The sequence below is a fragment of the Chiloscyllium plagiosum genome, chromosome 3 (genome assembly GCF_004010195.1).
Source record: "Chiloscyllium plagiosum isolate BGI_BamShark_2017 chromosome 3, ASM401019v2, whole genome shotgun sequence".
Taxonomy (NCBI): Eukaryota; Metazoa; Chordata; class Chondrichthyes; order Orectolobiformes; family Hemiscylliidae; genus Chiloscyllium; species Chiloscyllium plagiosum.
In genome coordinates this window covers 14,038,437-14,055,700 of record NC_057712.1, presented here as the reverse complement: position 1 = coordinate 14,055,700, position 17,264 = coordinate 14,038,437, and the positions used below count along the sequence as shown (strand labels likewise).

General features: G+C 39.0%; 1 protein-coding gene across 2 annotated transcripts in view; it reads right to left on the bottom strand.

Annotated features, from left to right (window-relative positions):
* nbas (NBAS subunit of NRZ tethering complex) overlaps positions 1-17,264 on the bottom strand; it is a 261,417-nt gene that overhangs the window by 25,303 nt on the left and 218,850 nt on the right. For both annotated transcript variants that reach the window (XM_043677491.1, XM_043677501.1), the window contains exons 47-50: positions 15,329-15,418; positions 15,020-15,215; positions 9,802-9,941; positions 3,329-3,473 (exon numbers count right to left, since the gene is read on the bottom strand). In XM_043677491.1, the coding sequence (XP_043533426.1) occupies positions 3,329-3,473; positions 9,802-9,941; positions 15,020-15,215; positions 15,329-15,418 (571 nt within the window). The remainder of the gene's footprint in view (positions 1-3,328; positions 3,474-9,801; positions 9,942-15,019; positions 15,216-15,328; positions 15,419-17,264) is intronic.

Genomic DNA, 17,264 nt, shown 5'->3' with positions numbered 1-17,264 from the left:
ATCCTTCCCTGTGACTGCTTCACCTGACTGTGGATGCCATTTCCTAAAGTGGGAAGAGTTTCATTCTCACCATTAACATCTTAAAATTTGATGAACATGGGACACTGTGTGTTTATGCTGCACCTTTAGTGCAATAAAACATCCTAAGGAACTTCAAACAGCATTATAAATATAATCTGATGCTGAGGCACATAAGGAGATTTTAGGACAGATGAGGCCAGTTTAAAGTAACATCAATAAAAAGGAGGAAAGTAAGATTGAGAGGTCTAGGAGGGAATCCAAAATTTAGGGTCTGCGCAGTGGAAGGCACAGTATTGTGAAGCTATTCAAATTAGGAATACTTAAGAAGTTGGAATTATAAAGGATTGTGGGGCTGGTGGTGATTAGTGAGGTCATTAGACTATAAGACATAATAGTAGAAATTAGGCCATTCAGCCCATCAAGTCTGCTCTGCCAGTCAATCGTGGCTAATAAGTTTCTCAACCCCATTGTCCTACTTTTCCCCCATAACTCTTGATCGCCTTGATCCCATAGAACCTATCTATCTCAGTCTTAAATGACATTGCCTCCACAACCTTCTGTGGCAATGAATTCCATAGATTCACTATTCTCTGGCTGAAGAAGTTTCTCCTTATCTCCATTCTAAAAGGTTTCCCTTTACTCTAAAGCTATGCCCTCAGGTCTTAGTCTCTCCTACCAACGGAAACAACTTCCCAACATCTACTCTGTCCAGGCTGTTCACTATTCTGTGTATTTCAATTAGATCCCCCTCATCCTTTTAAACTTCGAGTATAAACGCAGAGTCCTCTAATGCTCCTATTATGTTAAGCTGTTCATTCCTAAAACCATTCTCGTGAACCTCCTCTGAACACGCTCCAGGGCCAGTACATCCTTCCTGAGATATGGGGCCCGATACTCCAAATGTGGTCTGACCAGAGCCTTACAGAGCCTCAGAAGTTACATCCCTGCTTTTATATTCAAGTCCTCTCAAAATAAATGCCATCATTGCATTTGCCTTCCTAACTACCGACTCAACCTACAAAATTATCTTGAGAGAATCCTGGATTAGAACTCCCAAGTCTCTTTGCACGTCAGACTTCTGAGTTTTCTCCCCATTTAGAAAATAGTTCATGCCTCTATTCTTCCTACCAAAGTGCATGACCTTACACTTTCCCACATTGTACTCCATTTGCCACTTCTTTGGCCAGTCTCCTAGCCTGTCCAAATCCTTCTGCAGCCTCCCCACCTCCTCAATGCAACCTGTATCTCTACATATCCTTATATCACCTGCAAACTTAATCAGATTGCCGTCAGTTCCTTCATCTAGGTTGTTAATGTATAAAGTCAAACGTTGTAGTCCCAAACTGAGCCTTGTGAAACACGACTTGCCACCGGCTTCCATCCTGAGAAGGACCTTTTTATCTCCACGCTCTGCTTTCTGCCAGACAGCCAAGCTTCTATCCATACTAGCACCTTGCCCCTGACATCATAGGCCTCATCTTGCTTAGAAGCCTCTTGTCCATGACCTCCCCTTGATGAAACCATGCTGACTTTGCCCTATTTTACCATTTACTTCCAAGCATTCAGAAATCTTATCCTTCACAATGGATTCCAGGATTTCACCCACAACAGAGGTTAGGTAAATTAGTCTGTAATTTTCTGTCTTTTGCCTTATTCCCTTTTTAAACAGGGGTTTCATGTTAGTGATTTTCCAGTCCTCTGGGACCCTCCTGATTCTAGCGATTCCCGAAAGATCACCACTAATGTCTCTACTATCTCTTCAGCTATCTCCCTTAGAACTCTGGAGTGCAGGCCATCTGGTCCTGAATATTTATCCACCTTCAGGCCATTCAGCTTTTCTAGCACCTTCTCCCTGGTGATGGCCCCCATAATTAGCTCTGCCCCCTCAATCTCTTGATTTTTTTGGGAAATTACTCATGTCTTCCACCATAAAGACTGATGCAAAATAATTATTCAGTTCCTCAGCCATCTCCTTGTTTACCACTAATACCTCTCCAGCGTCATTTTCCAGTAGCCCAATGTCCATTTTTTTGCCTCTCTTTTTCCCTTTATGTATTTAAACAAACTCTTACAGTCTTCCTTTTTATTATTGGCTGGCTTACTTTCATATTCAATCTCCCTCCTTATTTCTTTTTTTGTTGCCCTCTGTTGGTCTTTGTAAGCTTCCCACTGCCCTTTGCCACATTATATGCTTTCCTGCTTTTATGCTATCCCTGACTTCCCTAGTCAACCATCGTTGTCTCAACCTCCCAGCATCATGTTTCTTTTTCCTCAGGATGAATCTCCACTGTGTCTCCTGAATTACTCCCAGAAACTCCTGCCATTGCTGTTCCAGTGCCTTTCCTGCTAGGCTCCTCTCCCAGTCAATTCTACCCAGCTCCTCCCTCATGCCTCTGTAGTTGCCTTTATTCAGCTGTAATACCGTTACCTTTGATTCTGTCTTCTCAGTCTCAAATTACAGAGTAAATTCAATTATATTATCATGACTGCTCCAAAAAGCCATCCCATAGGCATTCCACAAATTCCATTTCTTGCAATCCACAACCAACCTGATTTTCCCAGTCCTCCTGCATATTGAAATGTCCCATGATCATTGTAATTTTGTCTTTCCGATACATCTTTTCTATACATCTTTTCTATCTCCTGGTGTATCTTGCACCTCAGCTCCTGACTACTATCTAGAGGCCTGTACATAACTTCAACTATGTTTTTTTTTTTAAATCTTTGCAGTTCCTCAATTCTATACAAATTCTCCACCATCTGACCCTACTTCGTTTCTTACTATTGATTTAACCCTGCCATGAGCCATGGCAGGATTTGAGAAAAGAACTGCTTAACTGGGAGCCGAATATAGGTCAGTGCACACAAAGAGGATGGACAGTCAGAACTCATCAATTCACAAAGACCAGCCTGGCGAGTACTGGAATAGGAGAAAGTGAGGACTGCAGATGCTGGAGATCAGAGCTTCACTTTACTTGCCACTGTCAAAGTAATATCAGGAGCCACAGCTCTGCAGAGTCTCTCTGTCCCCATGGGATAAATGCACTATCATCATAAAGACTGAGGAAAGCATAACTTCTGTTCTTCATTGGTTCTAAGTGAATTAAGTTTACATATGAATATTTTGTTTTTACAGGAATAATGAAGTTATATCCTTAATGTGAATGCACTGCCACTAATCTGTTGTGGTTGGATTGTTAACACCATTTCTGTGGGAATTTTACTTTCAGAGCTGGTTTTTATGATGTTGATACAATTATATTTAATTTGGGTTGATTGTAATATTGAAAAACAATTCTAAAATCACCTTAAATGGCAGTTTGTGCTTTGTCAAGTAAAGAGAGCGGCAGATGGAAAGTATTTCATTTCCAGTCGTATCTTGCTTTTCAGGACCACACTTTACCAACATGGCAGTAACAAGCTTAATCCAGGCATTATGCTCCTCCGTTGACCTGTAAGGGTTAGATTGTTTTAATTAGGAAGGTAAATATCATTTATATTCTAGCAATTTTCACTCTCCAACCAGAAAATTCTAAAGTTACTCCTGTCTTTTAATGCATAACTACCACTTTAGCACCATAGTATAAATGATTGCACCAAGTTGTAATTAAGGTCAGGTAAAGTAAGAGAGAGTTCTCTCTCAAATATCACCTGTTTAAGCCCATCTCAACCTACCTGCTACTGAAACCCTTATCTGTGCTTTTCTGAGCACCAACAATGGACAGTTCAGTGCTCTGCTAGCCAACCTAGCACCCAACTTAACTTGCCGTTTTCTAATTTCAGCTGCTGACAGGTTTGACCTGCATTTTCCGTCTTAATTATATTGCAGATAGCATTTTTTAACAAAAACTGCTCTAAATCAGTTGTTACAAATAACAAGATTATCTTGACTTCCACCCTCTGATTTGACAGCTGTGTGCCACCACACTCCATCATTCTATTGGTTATCACGCATTACCATCCCATCCAGTCTACTACCGACTTACCCAATTCAGAAACGGAAACAAGTGGGAGCAGGGAAATAGGCGAGCAGGAAGAAGAGAGACAAAGAGATTAGAGTAGCAGCAAGGATGAGAGGGATGGAGGAGTCAGGAAGTACAATTTGAGATCTTCACAAAACAGGGACAAGGATCACAATGCACAGTTAATCCACACCTGCTGATTGTAATTGTTGCTCACAAATGGTGGTGAATCTTTGTAACGTTTTCCTTAAAACGCAGTGGAAGTAGAGTATATGAATATATTTAAGGCAGTGGTGGATAGAGAGATAGATTCTTGACAAGCAAGGGGATGAAAGGCAGGAGTGTGACGTAAGCAGATTAGCCATGACCTTGCTGAATGGCAGAGCAGGTTTGAGGGGCTGAGTGTTCTTAATCTGCTCCTATTTTGAATTGATTTGAGAATTGACTTAAGGCTAGTACAATTGCAACATTTAAAAGGCATCTGGATGGGTATATGAATAGGAAGGGTTTGGAGGGAGGTGCTGGCAGGTGGGACTAGATTGGGTTGGGATATCTGGTTGGCATGGACGAGATAGATCCAAGGGTCTATTTCCATGCTGTACATCTCTATGACTCTATAATTTATACCTAACTTTGTTTCACTAAGGGTTTTAATCCACATTCAAAAATATCAAAGATGACCACGAAACCACAATTCTCAAATTGGATTGCAAAGGTATCTGAATAACTCTAGTGTCATTTTAATTTGATGTTGCGCAGGTGGACACTTTGCTAACCACTTATCATGAGTAATCACTTGCAGCCTGGGGAATATGGTACACAGAACAGGTTGAAGTGAAGCTGACCTGTGAATGAAGAAATCACAATGGGGACAGTGTGGGTTACACTGTTTTTCTGTGCTGAATTGGAGGCCTTGGTAGGGGAGATAACAGCTATCTTGTATTTGCAGGGGGCCAAAGGCCATCCAGACACACAATTAAAAAGCAGTGAGAACTTATAGTCATTATAATCAATGTCAGTGATCAAGCTCTGAAGACTTGGAACATAATGCTACAAGAAATTCAATTATTTCATACAAGTGGTCAAAGATCAATTAATGCATCTATAAATGCCATGTCCATCCAACTCTATTAATCAACCTCATTCACTGCTCAAATTTCCAGCTGTCCACTCTTTCAATGGAAGAAAACAGGCAGGTTCAGCAAACAATTAGAAAGGCAAATGGTATATTGGCCTTCATTGCAAGGGGATTTGAGTTCTGAAATAGGGATGTTCTACTCCAGTTACATAGGACCTCAGTGAGACCACACCTGGAGTAGTGTTTGCTGTTTTGCTCTCCCTACCTAAGCAAGTTAAAAAATCACACAACACCAGGTTATAACCTCGTGGTGTGTGATTTTTAACTTTGTCCACCCCAGTCCATCACCAGCACCTTCAAATCATACCTAAGAAAGGATATATTCGCCATCGGGACAGTGCAGGGGAGGTTCACTAGGCTGATACTGAACTGGAATTTAGAAGTGTGGGAAGGGGAACTGATTGAAACATAAAACTCTGACAGGGCTAGACAGACTAGATACAGAATGTTTTCCCTGGTTAGGGTCACAATCTCAGGATACTGGGTGGACCATTTAGGACAGAGATGATTAAACATTTAAACACAATGGATAGTGAATCTCTAGGATTCTCCACCACAAAAGGTTGTGGAGACCAAGTCACTGAATATATTCAAGGAAGAAATAGATAACATTCCAGATTTTAAAGATATCAAGGGTTATGGGGAGAAAGTGAGCATTATGGCATTCATCAGCCACAACCATACTGAATGGCACAGCAGATTTGAACAGCCAAATGGACTACTCCTGCTCCTAGTTTCTAGGTTTCCGTTTAGTTTTTGGTGTGGCTGGTTAATAGCACTTCCTGTGCAACCAGAGTTATTAGTATCAATATCCCTTCGTCTGTGAAATATGCCTGCCATTTGCTGAAGCCTTGAAGTCCATATTTTTCTGCCAGATCAAGAGTGCAAAAATGTTATTTCTCCCTATCATTGAAATTACAGCATTACCTCATGATAGTTTGCTTCTCCTTCTTGTGGTCTCAAATTAAGTTGCTCCTGTTCATGATGATTTGGAGGTGCCGGTGTTGGACTGGAGTGTACAAAGTTAAAGATCACACAACACCAGGCTATAGTCCAACAGGTTGGCACGGTGGCACAGTATTTAGCACTGCTGCCTCACAGCACCAGAGACCTGGGTTTAATTCCTGCTTCAGACAACCGTCTGTGTGGAGTTTGCACATTCTCCCCGTGGGTTTTCTCCGGGTGCTCTGGTTTCTTCCCACACTCCAAAAATGTGCAGGTTAGGTGAATTGGCCATGCTAAATCACCCGTAGTTTAGGTGAAGGGGTAAATGTAGGGGAATGGGTATGAGTGTGTTGCTCCTCGGAGGGTCGGTGTGGACTTGATGGGCCGAAGGGCTTGTTTCCGCACTGTAAGTAATTTAAATGTCTAATTGGAAGGAGCACTCTGGAAGCAATAGCTTTCAATTAGATCTGTTGGACTATAACCTCATGTTGTGTGATCTTTAACTCTGCTCATGATGTTTCTTACACTTTCTCATTTTATCTTTCTCGCAGCTAACCTTCATAATGCATGTCTAACTTTATTAGATTTTGATGATTTTTAAATGTAAAGGAGAATTGACACAAATTTTCAGTGCTTTAAGTCACATTTGTCACAGAAATAATCAGCGTTTTGAGAGCTAAGTCAAATGGTTATAAGACTGAAGTTTTTGATGCTCGCTGGACTGCAGCTGGCCACTTGCTAAGTAATCCAAGTGTCATAGATATTTTTAATCAATCTGTTCAGACATGTTATGACACATCTCTGGAGCAGGTACGACTTGAGCCCAGGCCTTCTGTCCAGAGACTGAGGCACTACCACTGTGCCATATGACTCTGAGTCTAAGCATCATATACTTAAAAGTGCCCATCCTGCCCATTTTCTGATTAACTAACAAGGCGGCATGGTGGCTCAGTGGTTAGCACTGTTGCCTCCCAGGGATCTGGGTTCAATTCCAGCCTCGGGTGACTGTCTGTGTGGAGTTTGCATATTCTCCCCGTGTCTGCATGGGTTTCCTCCGGGTGCTCTGGTGTCCCCCCCACAATCCAAAGATGTACAGGGTAGGTGAATTGGCCAAGCTAAATTGCCCATAGCATTAAGTGCATTAGTCAGGGAAAATATAGGGTAGGGGAATGGGTCTGGGTGGGTGACTCTTCGGAGGGTCAGTGTGGACTTGATGTAGGGCATCTAATCTAATAACACCTGGATTTAAGATACTTTGATTATCAAAACTGGGAATTGTGTTCTCATACAGCCACCCCCAACCCTCCTGAAGTTGTTCTGAAACACAGAGTGAGACAAAATGTGGTATGAGTTCTTGGAATCATGTGATCATAGAATCATAAAGCACATAGAGGCCTTGGGGCACATCAGTTCTGTACCACCAAAAAGCTGTATCATTTTAGAGAGCATGTGAATGAATATAATGTTGTTGTTGTAATCAAATCTTGAGGAATTGAAGAACAGATCTGATAATAAGATAAACATTAAACAAATCAATAGCAAATATATTGCAATTATCATGCTTGTTTCGCTTTTTAATCGTCAGCTTTGTGATCCTGATTGACTATTGTCCTGAGAAGTGCAATTTTCCTCAATCATCTTGACTTACGTAACTTGCCAATAAATTTGTCAATAAAACCAGCCACCACTCTTGTTAACCTCAAAATGACTGAGAGATTCATAGATTGCAAATAATACAACTGAACCTGATAGTATCAGTTCGAGGTGTGTCATTTCACACAATTTCTATCATGCCATCAATGCATATCTTTGATTCCTGCAGCCAATTTTTTTTTTAAGATGATAAACATTTACTGTTTAAACTTGCAATATCTAAGTGTAAAACATTTCCAAATTTCCATTCAGGAAAGAATTGTGCAAAATCCTGAAACATGGCACGTGCCTTTTGTCTTTCTGTGTGTCAATGCCATTTTCTAAGACAGGTTTACTTCAATGTTTAGAAAGCATGTTTGCATTTAATTTTCTAATAAATTGTTCCTTGAAATAGCTTTTAAAGTTTTTTTTTCTCTGCCAAGATGATTTTCAAATTACTTGGAAAAACAACATAATATGTAAGTTAAACATTGAGAAACTAATGCAGGCAGACAAATTATAGGGCTTCAGGATAGCAACAGCATGTGTGCTCAGTAACATTGTGACCTGAAGACATAGGAAATTCTTCCATTTATAGGCAGGGAGTAACAGGAACATCAATTTCAATTTGCAAAAGGATAGAGACTTCAAAACAATAAAAAAGTTAATGCAGTGCTTACTGACTGACATCAGTGACCACATTTCAAACAGTTAACTGGTTCTAAAATGGTGTGGGTGAAAGGCAGTATATTAAATGTAATTTCAAAAATTGGAGCTTTTTAGTTAAACCTAGCCAAGTTACTGCGTTACTTTGTTTGCCTTGATTATCTTAAAGTAGCTACTTTAAACATTCAAAATTCAGATACAGAAATAATTCATTGGCTGAAAATATCTTGAATTTTCATTGGAGCAATTCAATTAGCTCAGGTTCTGGTTCATTCATTGATTTTGATAGATTTTCCAACATGCGCATTGAGATTTGATGAATACAAAATCTTGAATAAAATGAGTGAGCCTGCAGTGCAAATGAAATCATGCATGTGATGTCAATATAGAATGTATGGGGGGGGGTGGAGAAATAAATTACATACAAACTTTTAGAGCATCAACAGATATGTCTTAGTGTGCTAGGATTCAAGCTGGAAAAACTATCTTGTCAAATAAACCATTATAGTGCACCAGCAGAAATTCTTCAAAATTTGATCACTTCTTCTAGCCTTCACTGACATGTAGCAAGTATATAGTGTAACAGGTGAACTACCAAACTTTTGATGTACCACCAACCTCAAGAATAATTGCAGATAAGCAGAGTCATACATATTAACACTATTACATCTTCAGCTCATCCACAATGCAATCCACTCAGTAAAACATATTTCCCATAATACTGTATCATTTATATACCTTCTAAATTGTATATTATTAAGATTATCAAAGTTAAAACAAGACTAAAACACTTTGGAAAAAAACTCAGAAAATATGGCGAATAATAAGAGACTAGCACACAAAAGAAGAAAATGTACATATATTTTGCCTTAAATGATACTTTTGCTTTATTTTTTAAAACACAAACGCTGCTAATGTGCTCTCCCAGTTTCCCTGAGATGTTTCTGCATGCTTTCCCTGTACTTCAGTACATGTGACAATAAATCACATCAAAATGAAATGAAATCAAATTAATGTGGGCGTCGCTGGCTAAAGCAGCATTTATCGCCTATCCCAGCAAAGAGTCAACTACACTGATAGATTCTGTTAGGGTACTAAAGGATATGGAACAATGGTTAAAATACAGATCAGTAATGTTATTATTAAAAGATATGGCCAGCTTGGAGGGCTGAATGGCCTATTCCATTTATGAGAAAACACAGTTTTCAATAACATAACTACAAGGAGGCATAATGTACAAATGTAGTGCAAGTTGGAAATTTTCTTGGAATGCAGCCAAACGCTTCCTTTAGATAAATGGGGATGGCTACAATATTAAATGTTTAATTGATGATGTATGTTTGAGTGGTACTTCCTTATAACTTAGAGCATTTCCCAGATCTGCTGCTGCAGCTAATGTAGGTATGAATACATTGTCTTACAGGCACTGACACTTACATATCATCGTTGTTCATGGGTGGCCAAGCCTGAAGGAGCATCACCAAATGCTGAAATTTAGTCCCATGGTTACTGGAATCTAGCAACTCCAAAAAGAGCTGGAAACGTTTCTCTTCATTTGCAATGTCATTTACATTAACCTGATGATAAAACATGCAGAAAACACAGATTTATTAAATACTTCAACACCCTCAGGACCACAGTAAGCATTTCTGCGTTCAGTTATGATTTGAAAGATGCCTATTGTTGCACCTCTCCCCAAGGGCACAGATTCAGTTTCTCATTTTTATGGCTGCTCTCCTCGGTTTTCTCCAATGGGAGTTTGCTACCATATGACATCAGTAAAAAATACTCTTGGTGATGAATGCTATGATCAGCATGACAAAGCACAGTCATAGAACTGGATACATTCAAGAAATATTTGATTTATAGTATTGTCTAAAGGACAGTAAATCACAATCTGCAAAATATATATTGTGGTGTAAATCCAATTCGATACAAAGTACATATAAGCACTAAAAACATTCACTAGAAATAAACCAAGGTGAGGATTCAAGACTATTGTGGTTCTGTTCGCCGAGCTGGAAGTTTTTGTTGCAAACGTTTCGTCCCCTGGCTAGGCGACATCATCAGTGCTTGGGAGCCTCCTGCGAAGCCTCCTGAAAAACTTCCAGCTCGGCGAACAGAACCACAACAACGAGCACCTGAGCTACAAATCTTCGCATAAACTTTGAGGATTCAAGACTTTTGGAACTCTGTGTGATAATGATGTCCCACTACCAGTCAGAAATCCCATTTGATCAAGTGCCAATGTGTAATTTCTTTGCTGCCAGTCCTGTCTGATGGACCACAAACCTGACCTGACGCTTGTGGTCAGAGTCCAGCAACCACTGGGAGATGGAGAAAGTTTATAGAGACCTAGGCTGCACAGCCACAATGATCTGCAGTGACAAAAGGTGTGCATCTTCATGGTAATGGGGTGAAAGAGAGAGAATCACATGGTGGATTGCAGAGAACTTAGAGGCTATGTCAGGGGATGACTTTGGGCATTCCCAGTCCATCGTTCATTCCATCAATTACCCCCAGGCTGGGCAAATAGAACTTCATTTTGGCTGCCCTGGTTTCCCTATTGGGAAAGGAGTCACTTTTCTCACCTGCCAGTTAGGAAGGTTACTAGGGGCTGAGGACAGAAGTGTGTAAGAAAGATAATGAATTGGCAGCTTAACGGCTTTAATTAGGAGCAGGTCAGGAAGGCTGTCCACAGGCCTTCCCATCCAACACTTGATTGGTAGGAAGGAGGCAGGTGCCAAGAGATATGGCTTTTAGCACTTTGAAACAGGAAGAATTCGGTCCAAAGTTTCGGACACAAATGGAGATAGAGCACTTTCATGGCTATTTCAACTGTGAATTTGTCAAATCACATTTACAAACCAAAACGCCAAAGCAGATCGGTACCAAGTACATAGCTAGAAAATACAATTCAAGCTCATTATTGTTTTGTTCAAGTTACTTATCATTGGCTGAAGGAAACAATTAACTAGATATTGCAACATTTAAGAGGCATTTGGATGGGTATATGAATAGGAAGGGTTTGGAGGGATATGGGCCGGGTGCTGGCAGGTGGGACTAGATTGGGTTGGGATATCTGGTCGGCATGGACAGGTTGGACCGAAGGGTCTGTTTCCATGCTGTATATCTCTATCACTCTATGTAAAACTTCAAAGGACAATAAAACTCATATTACTCTTGGTTTAGAGTAGAATTAAGAAAAAAAATCAAATGAGGTTATTCAATTTATACCCTACGTCAGTCAATACTGAACCCAAAAAACTGTTATTGGGAGAAGATTGAATATTTAACTATTTATGACTATCTTCATCCTACTGACTTTTTTTAACCAGATGACTGAAGGAGGGTCACTGGACTCAAAATGTTAACTCTACTTTTCTCTACAGATACTTCCAAACCTGCTGAGCTTTTCCAGTAATTTCTGTTTGGTTAAGATTTTCAGAGACTTCAGCTTTTTGTTATATTTTCATGTCTTAAAAAACAGATAATAAAAATCCAGGGGAAGCTGCATGTAATGACATCATTTAGAGTGAAGTCCAAAATTTGTTATAGGTATACTGATTCTTTCTTAAGCTGATGAGTTTTCTTTGATTTTAGAGTGGCTTGGGAAGGTATGTTCTGAAAGTGGTTCCCTCACTCACAGATCAAACAAACATCCAGATGAGGGAGATAGTTTTGAACTGCAAAAGTCTACTGTGGCATTAAAAAAAATGCACTTATAATTACACATTTTACTCAACTTACTTAGAGATATTATAAACAATATGCTGTGCTCTTCTTCAATTTGCTAACTGCTATAAAAGGAAGGCACGCTGCAACATTGTACTTTTTTTTGATAGAATGGATGAAAACAGGTCTTTAAAATCACACACCCAGATTGCAACTAATATGTAGAGTCTCAATTGTCCTCCAAGAACCATCGACCTCTGCCTTATTAAGTCCAATGCAGGGCACACAGGCCTGCCTGGTACCCACAGAAGAAACCTAATTACAATTAACAAAGTCTTTAGGCTAAATATTATTGCAGTATGTTGAGCAGTCGGTCATCTATACTGTACCTAGTGAAACTGAGTTAAGCTTGGACTGGACAACTGAGATTTCTGTACTTATCAAAGAGGTTGCAAAAATCAGTTTTCATTTGCTTTAAACAAACAGCCTGTTTTCTGGATTCTAATTATCCACACACCATGTAACTAGAAAATTACACAACACAGATAAGACACACCAAAGCAACTGGAAGAGCACACTTTCTCCCTCTAGTGGTGGTGGAGGTAGGGCTCCAAGTTCAACCTTCAAGTAAAGATTCAAAGTCTCCTGCAAACTGAATACATTTAAATTATTAATTCTGTCAACTATTCATTACTGCCTCAGCATCTGCTATTTTTTAATGGTTCAAATGCTGTTTGCCTCAATGCAACTGTTTAAATTTTGAAAGAGCTTATCTCCCAGCACCATGGCAATCCATAAAAACATACTTACGGTGCACAGAAATTAATTAAATATTAAACTCTTTAATGTCCACACAGCCTGACTAAGAGGATTACATACTGCCACACGAGCTTTGGTAAGGTTCACTGAGATTTGTATTCCTTCACAAAAGCTTGCAGAGGAAAATGGTTGGTTCAGCATTATGTTTGAAATACAAGTGAAAAAAAGGGTTAAAAAACAACTTTTTGCAGAATGTGGCATAGGATTTTAAAAAATGGGCAGGCAACAGTAGGGGAGTGATGAAGATAGACAGCCAAAGGCAAAAAAAAGGAGTGGGAACAAACATGTGCAATGGCAAATGAAAGCAGAAGGATTGAGAAAATGAGCAAAAGTAGGAAATAGTGAGTGAAAGTAAGAGAGTGAATGTAAGTAGGAGAGTGAGTGAAAGTAGGAGAGAATGCATGAAAGTCGGACCAACAGACCAACAAATGACACATGGGTTGGAAACTTAGAGGTTTGATTTAAGAAAAACTAAATTGTACATTTGATGAGCCAATTCTTGTTTCTCTCGTTCATCAATGACATAAGCAAAAGCCATTCTGAAGAAACAGGCATGTTAATTAGCTGAAGTAGTGCCAGTTTCCAACACACAGTGATTCAATCACAGGACTATTCCTCTTGTTTCTTACTGGTTCTCCCAATAAGAGGTTTCTTGTTATTGATTACGAGACCAGATGACACCATGCAGAGCTTGTATAAAAAGCAACAGAAAGCAACTAATACTGATTATGATGTTTATTTTCAATCATGGTGATCAAGTTCCAAGAAACATGCATCCAACACTTCAACTTACCAGCTGAAGGAGGAGCAAATATAATGCTATGTAGAGTCTAGTCAGTGAATGATCCATGCAAATAAAACACCTTACAGTAAGTTATGATGGGCATGATGTATCTTCTGCAACTACTACCTTTCTGCATAGTACCAATGATATGTTTTGAACAGAAATTTATACTAGTCACAACATGCATAATATGTCATGGAAGAAAAAAGAACTTGGAATGGTAATTTGGTTTCAGAAGCTCAGAAGAAGTATCTGTGTACAGTCAGAAAGCTCAGCATGTACAAGGAGGAGGTTTATTGATTTATCACCTCAGACAGACATGTAGTTTAATAAATGAATGCTGATGCACTGTGTTAGAAAAGGGAACCAACCAATGGATAATAAAAAAACACCAGACAACAAATACCTATTTACGTTGAAAACTGGATTTCACAGAATTAAGGAAAATATTATACATTTGGTAAGTGAGTTCTTAATTTGGTGGTTCATCTATAACATCAGAAAAATAAATTCTGATTAGACATGTTAATCAACTGGAGTTATAAAACAGAAATTATTTAAATTTGTCAACTAGAGTGGACTTGAAGTAAGAGTTCAGAAGAGAAAAACTAACTAGCTGCAGTTTAAGAAATTATACTCTGAGAATACCAAGACAAAAACATCCAGTACACATATGTAAGAAGTTAGAATCTTTCAATTAAAAATTTTGAATTAGCTTTATTGTCACATGTACTCAAATGAGTACAGTGAGAAGTTTATAAGTCACTACATATGGTGCCATTTTAGGTAATTATCATAGCACGGTGATTTTTTTTCCATGATTTGAGCCTAATTTTGATTATAATTTACATGGTACAACTCATACAACTGTTAATGTACTGCTGGGAAATGCAATTTTGAGTTTCCCAGATATATTATTGCATGTTTTTCTTTCTTTAACAGAGTACCATATGGTTTCCTGCAGTTGACAGATATTTGTGTTTGAAAATGAACAATTTAAATTTGCTGGTTTTGAAGAAGGATTGAGCTTGCTTTTTTTTCAGGTTCCCAAAATAAAAATTACCAGTTAGAACATCCTAACGCCCATCTCCACATAGCCTGTAACTTTCAGACAGTAAGATTTAGAAGTGGATCGAAGTAGTTCTATGCAACTATCAAGTTTGAAAAACAAAAAATCCATTTTAACACATATGTTGATTCACTTTGGTTATGTAACAAGCCAATATACAAGCATGATCTCTTCTAAATAAAAAAAATGTATTTGAGGAAACAGAACACATGTAAAATAGTTGTATTAATAAAGCATTCTTAAAGTAGTTTCAATGATACAATTACGAGTTAGAAAACAAAACAACACAATGTATAAATAAAAGCTACCTGTTTCTCTGGCCAGCATCCCTTCAGAACAGCTTGAGTTCTGAACAGCACAAGTAACTTGCTGTCTTCATCACTGAGATCAAATGCCTGCTCAAGAACTTGCAGAACATAAATACGAGGCTTTACAGGCAAATCTGCATCACTGCAAAAAGGTCTCAGCCATGTCAAGAGGTCATCCGAAGAAACAAGGTTACCCCTAAGTTAGAGGAGAGTTTTTATTTTTTTTCCCCACAATGTAAAAAATGTAACATTAAGATACAAGCATTTTATGGCTGTTTTGACATCTTTAAAGGTGGAATGTTTACTTACCCATCCACAACATTGGAATGCACAGATTTAACAATACCTTCAAGGACCTGAAGTGGATCCTTTTCTGGTAGGACATCGGTACTAGTACCACTGCCACAAAAGGAACAAACAGGAAGGTAAGTGAAGAGAATTATATGTCCAATTTATCATTTAGATTCATCAGAAATTATTGTGTAGTTGTTACATTGCTGCACTCATAATTCAGAGGCTGAATTAATTAATCACAAAATGTTAATTCAACTTCTCATCAGAGAAGTTTGAGGCAGTGCATTCAGTTGGAGGAAGATCTTGAAATAAAATGCTCTTATGTTAGCAAAAACATCATCGTGAAGTTACTGGTTTGTTGTACATCCTAACTATCGACTTTCTTTTAAGGAAGAAAAGTTGTCTTCATTCTGATTTATTATCAACTCTCCCATTTCAGATTGATTGGTTTTTAATAATTACCCTTTGAAGTGGCGTTGCTGCACAGTTGACAAAATTTGAAATCATAGTTATCAAAAGAATAAAACTAAACTTCCAAAGCAAAGTTCTTTTTTAACTATGCAAGAGACAACAAAACAAAGTTAATATCAGCTATGTTGTACCCCGAAATCCATCAGCATGAATGAACAGGCAAGCTGTAGTCAAACACACCACAAACTGCACTTTAAATTGCAGACCCAATAAAGACAGGCCCAACATGTTCTCAGCAACGCACCCAGTTGTTTGTGATCTTTCTGAGTCAGAAAAACTTTTAAACTCTATCACTTTCTCATGAGGGATTTCGGATCTTCTGTGTGGACTTAGCCTCTGGTTTCCCTCCACAGGAAGCAGTTTTGCTGCTTCTTCCTGCAAGAAGTTGTCAGGCAATTGCATTCCAGCTCAGAGTGCCCAACACAAAACAAAATACCGCAGAAACGCTGTAAATCAGAGTCTTTTAAAAAAAAAGTGCAGGAGAAACTGAGAATGTCTTGCAGTATCTGTGTACAGAAAATTGAGTTTCGAGCAAAAATAACATTGCACTCAAAATGCTAATACTCTTTCTCTATCCACCGATGCAACAGATGCCAAGTCAGCTGAGGCTTTCTAACGCTTAGTTTTTACTTCACATTGCTCCAAAACTACTCTCTGCAGTCACTCAACTCCTCCCTGAGACAGTGTCCCATGTTATTTCTGTGACTACATTCACTCAAGCCCAGTTCCATCTCTGCTGCTGCTACCTTCTGTTACGAACCTTTTTTTTGCCGCAACCTGTCACATAGGTTTTCACACTGCATGATAGATCCTGTGAGTAGTAAAAATGGACGTTTCAGACAAAAGTCTTTCAACAGGATCCCAAGAATGCAAGTAAAACCTATGCATTAAAATGTGAGCCATAACAACTTCAGCAAGCTCTGTTTTTGCTGGCACTTTCTCAACCGGCACTTTTGTTAGACCACTAAGAATTATCTACATCAACTATTGCGAGGTCTGAGTATTTACACTGCATATAAAGTATAACAGTAATGTGCATTAAGTTTCTATTACTTAGTGGATGTCTTTACATCAATTTTAGGAGGTGTGTCAGTTAATAAAATGTTTGGCAGGGGGATGGGATCCGGACTTGTAGTCCAGCAAGTAGGTTAGCTGTTTTTCAGGATGTCCAAGAATGTAGGGAGGCTGTGGAGAAGGTAGCACTGACAGGGAATACTTGCGGACACAGAGATGGGCTCAAGTGTGTATACTTCAACGCAAGGAGTATCAGAAACAAGGTGAGTGAACTTAAGGCGTGGATCGGTACTTGGGACTACGATGTTGTGGCCATCACTGAAACGTGGATAGAAGAGGGACAGGAATGGTTGTTGGAAGTTCCTGGTTACAGATGCTTCAATAAGATTAGGGAGGGTGGTAAAAAAGGAGAGGGGGTGGCGTTGCTAATTAGAAATGGTATAACAGCTGCAGAAAGGCAGTTCGA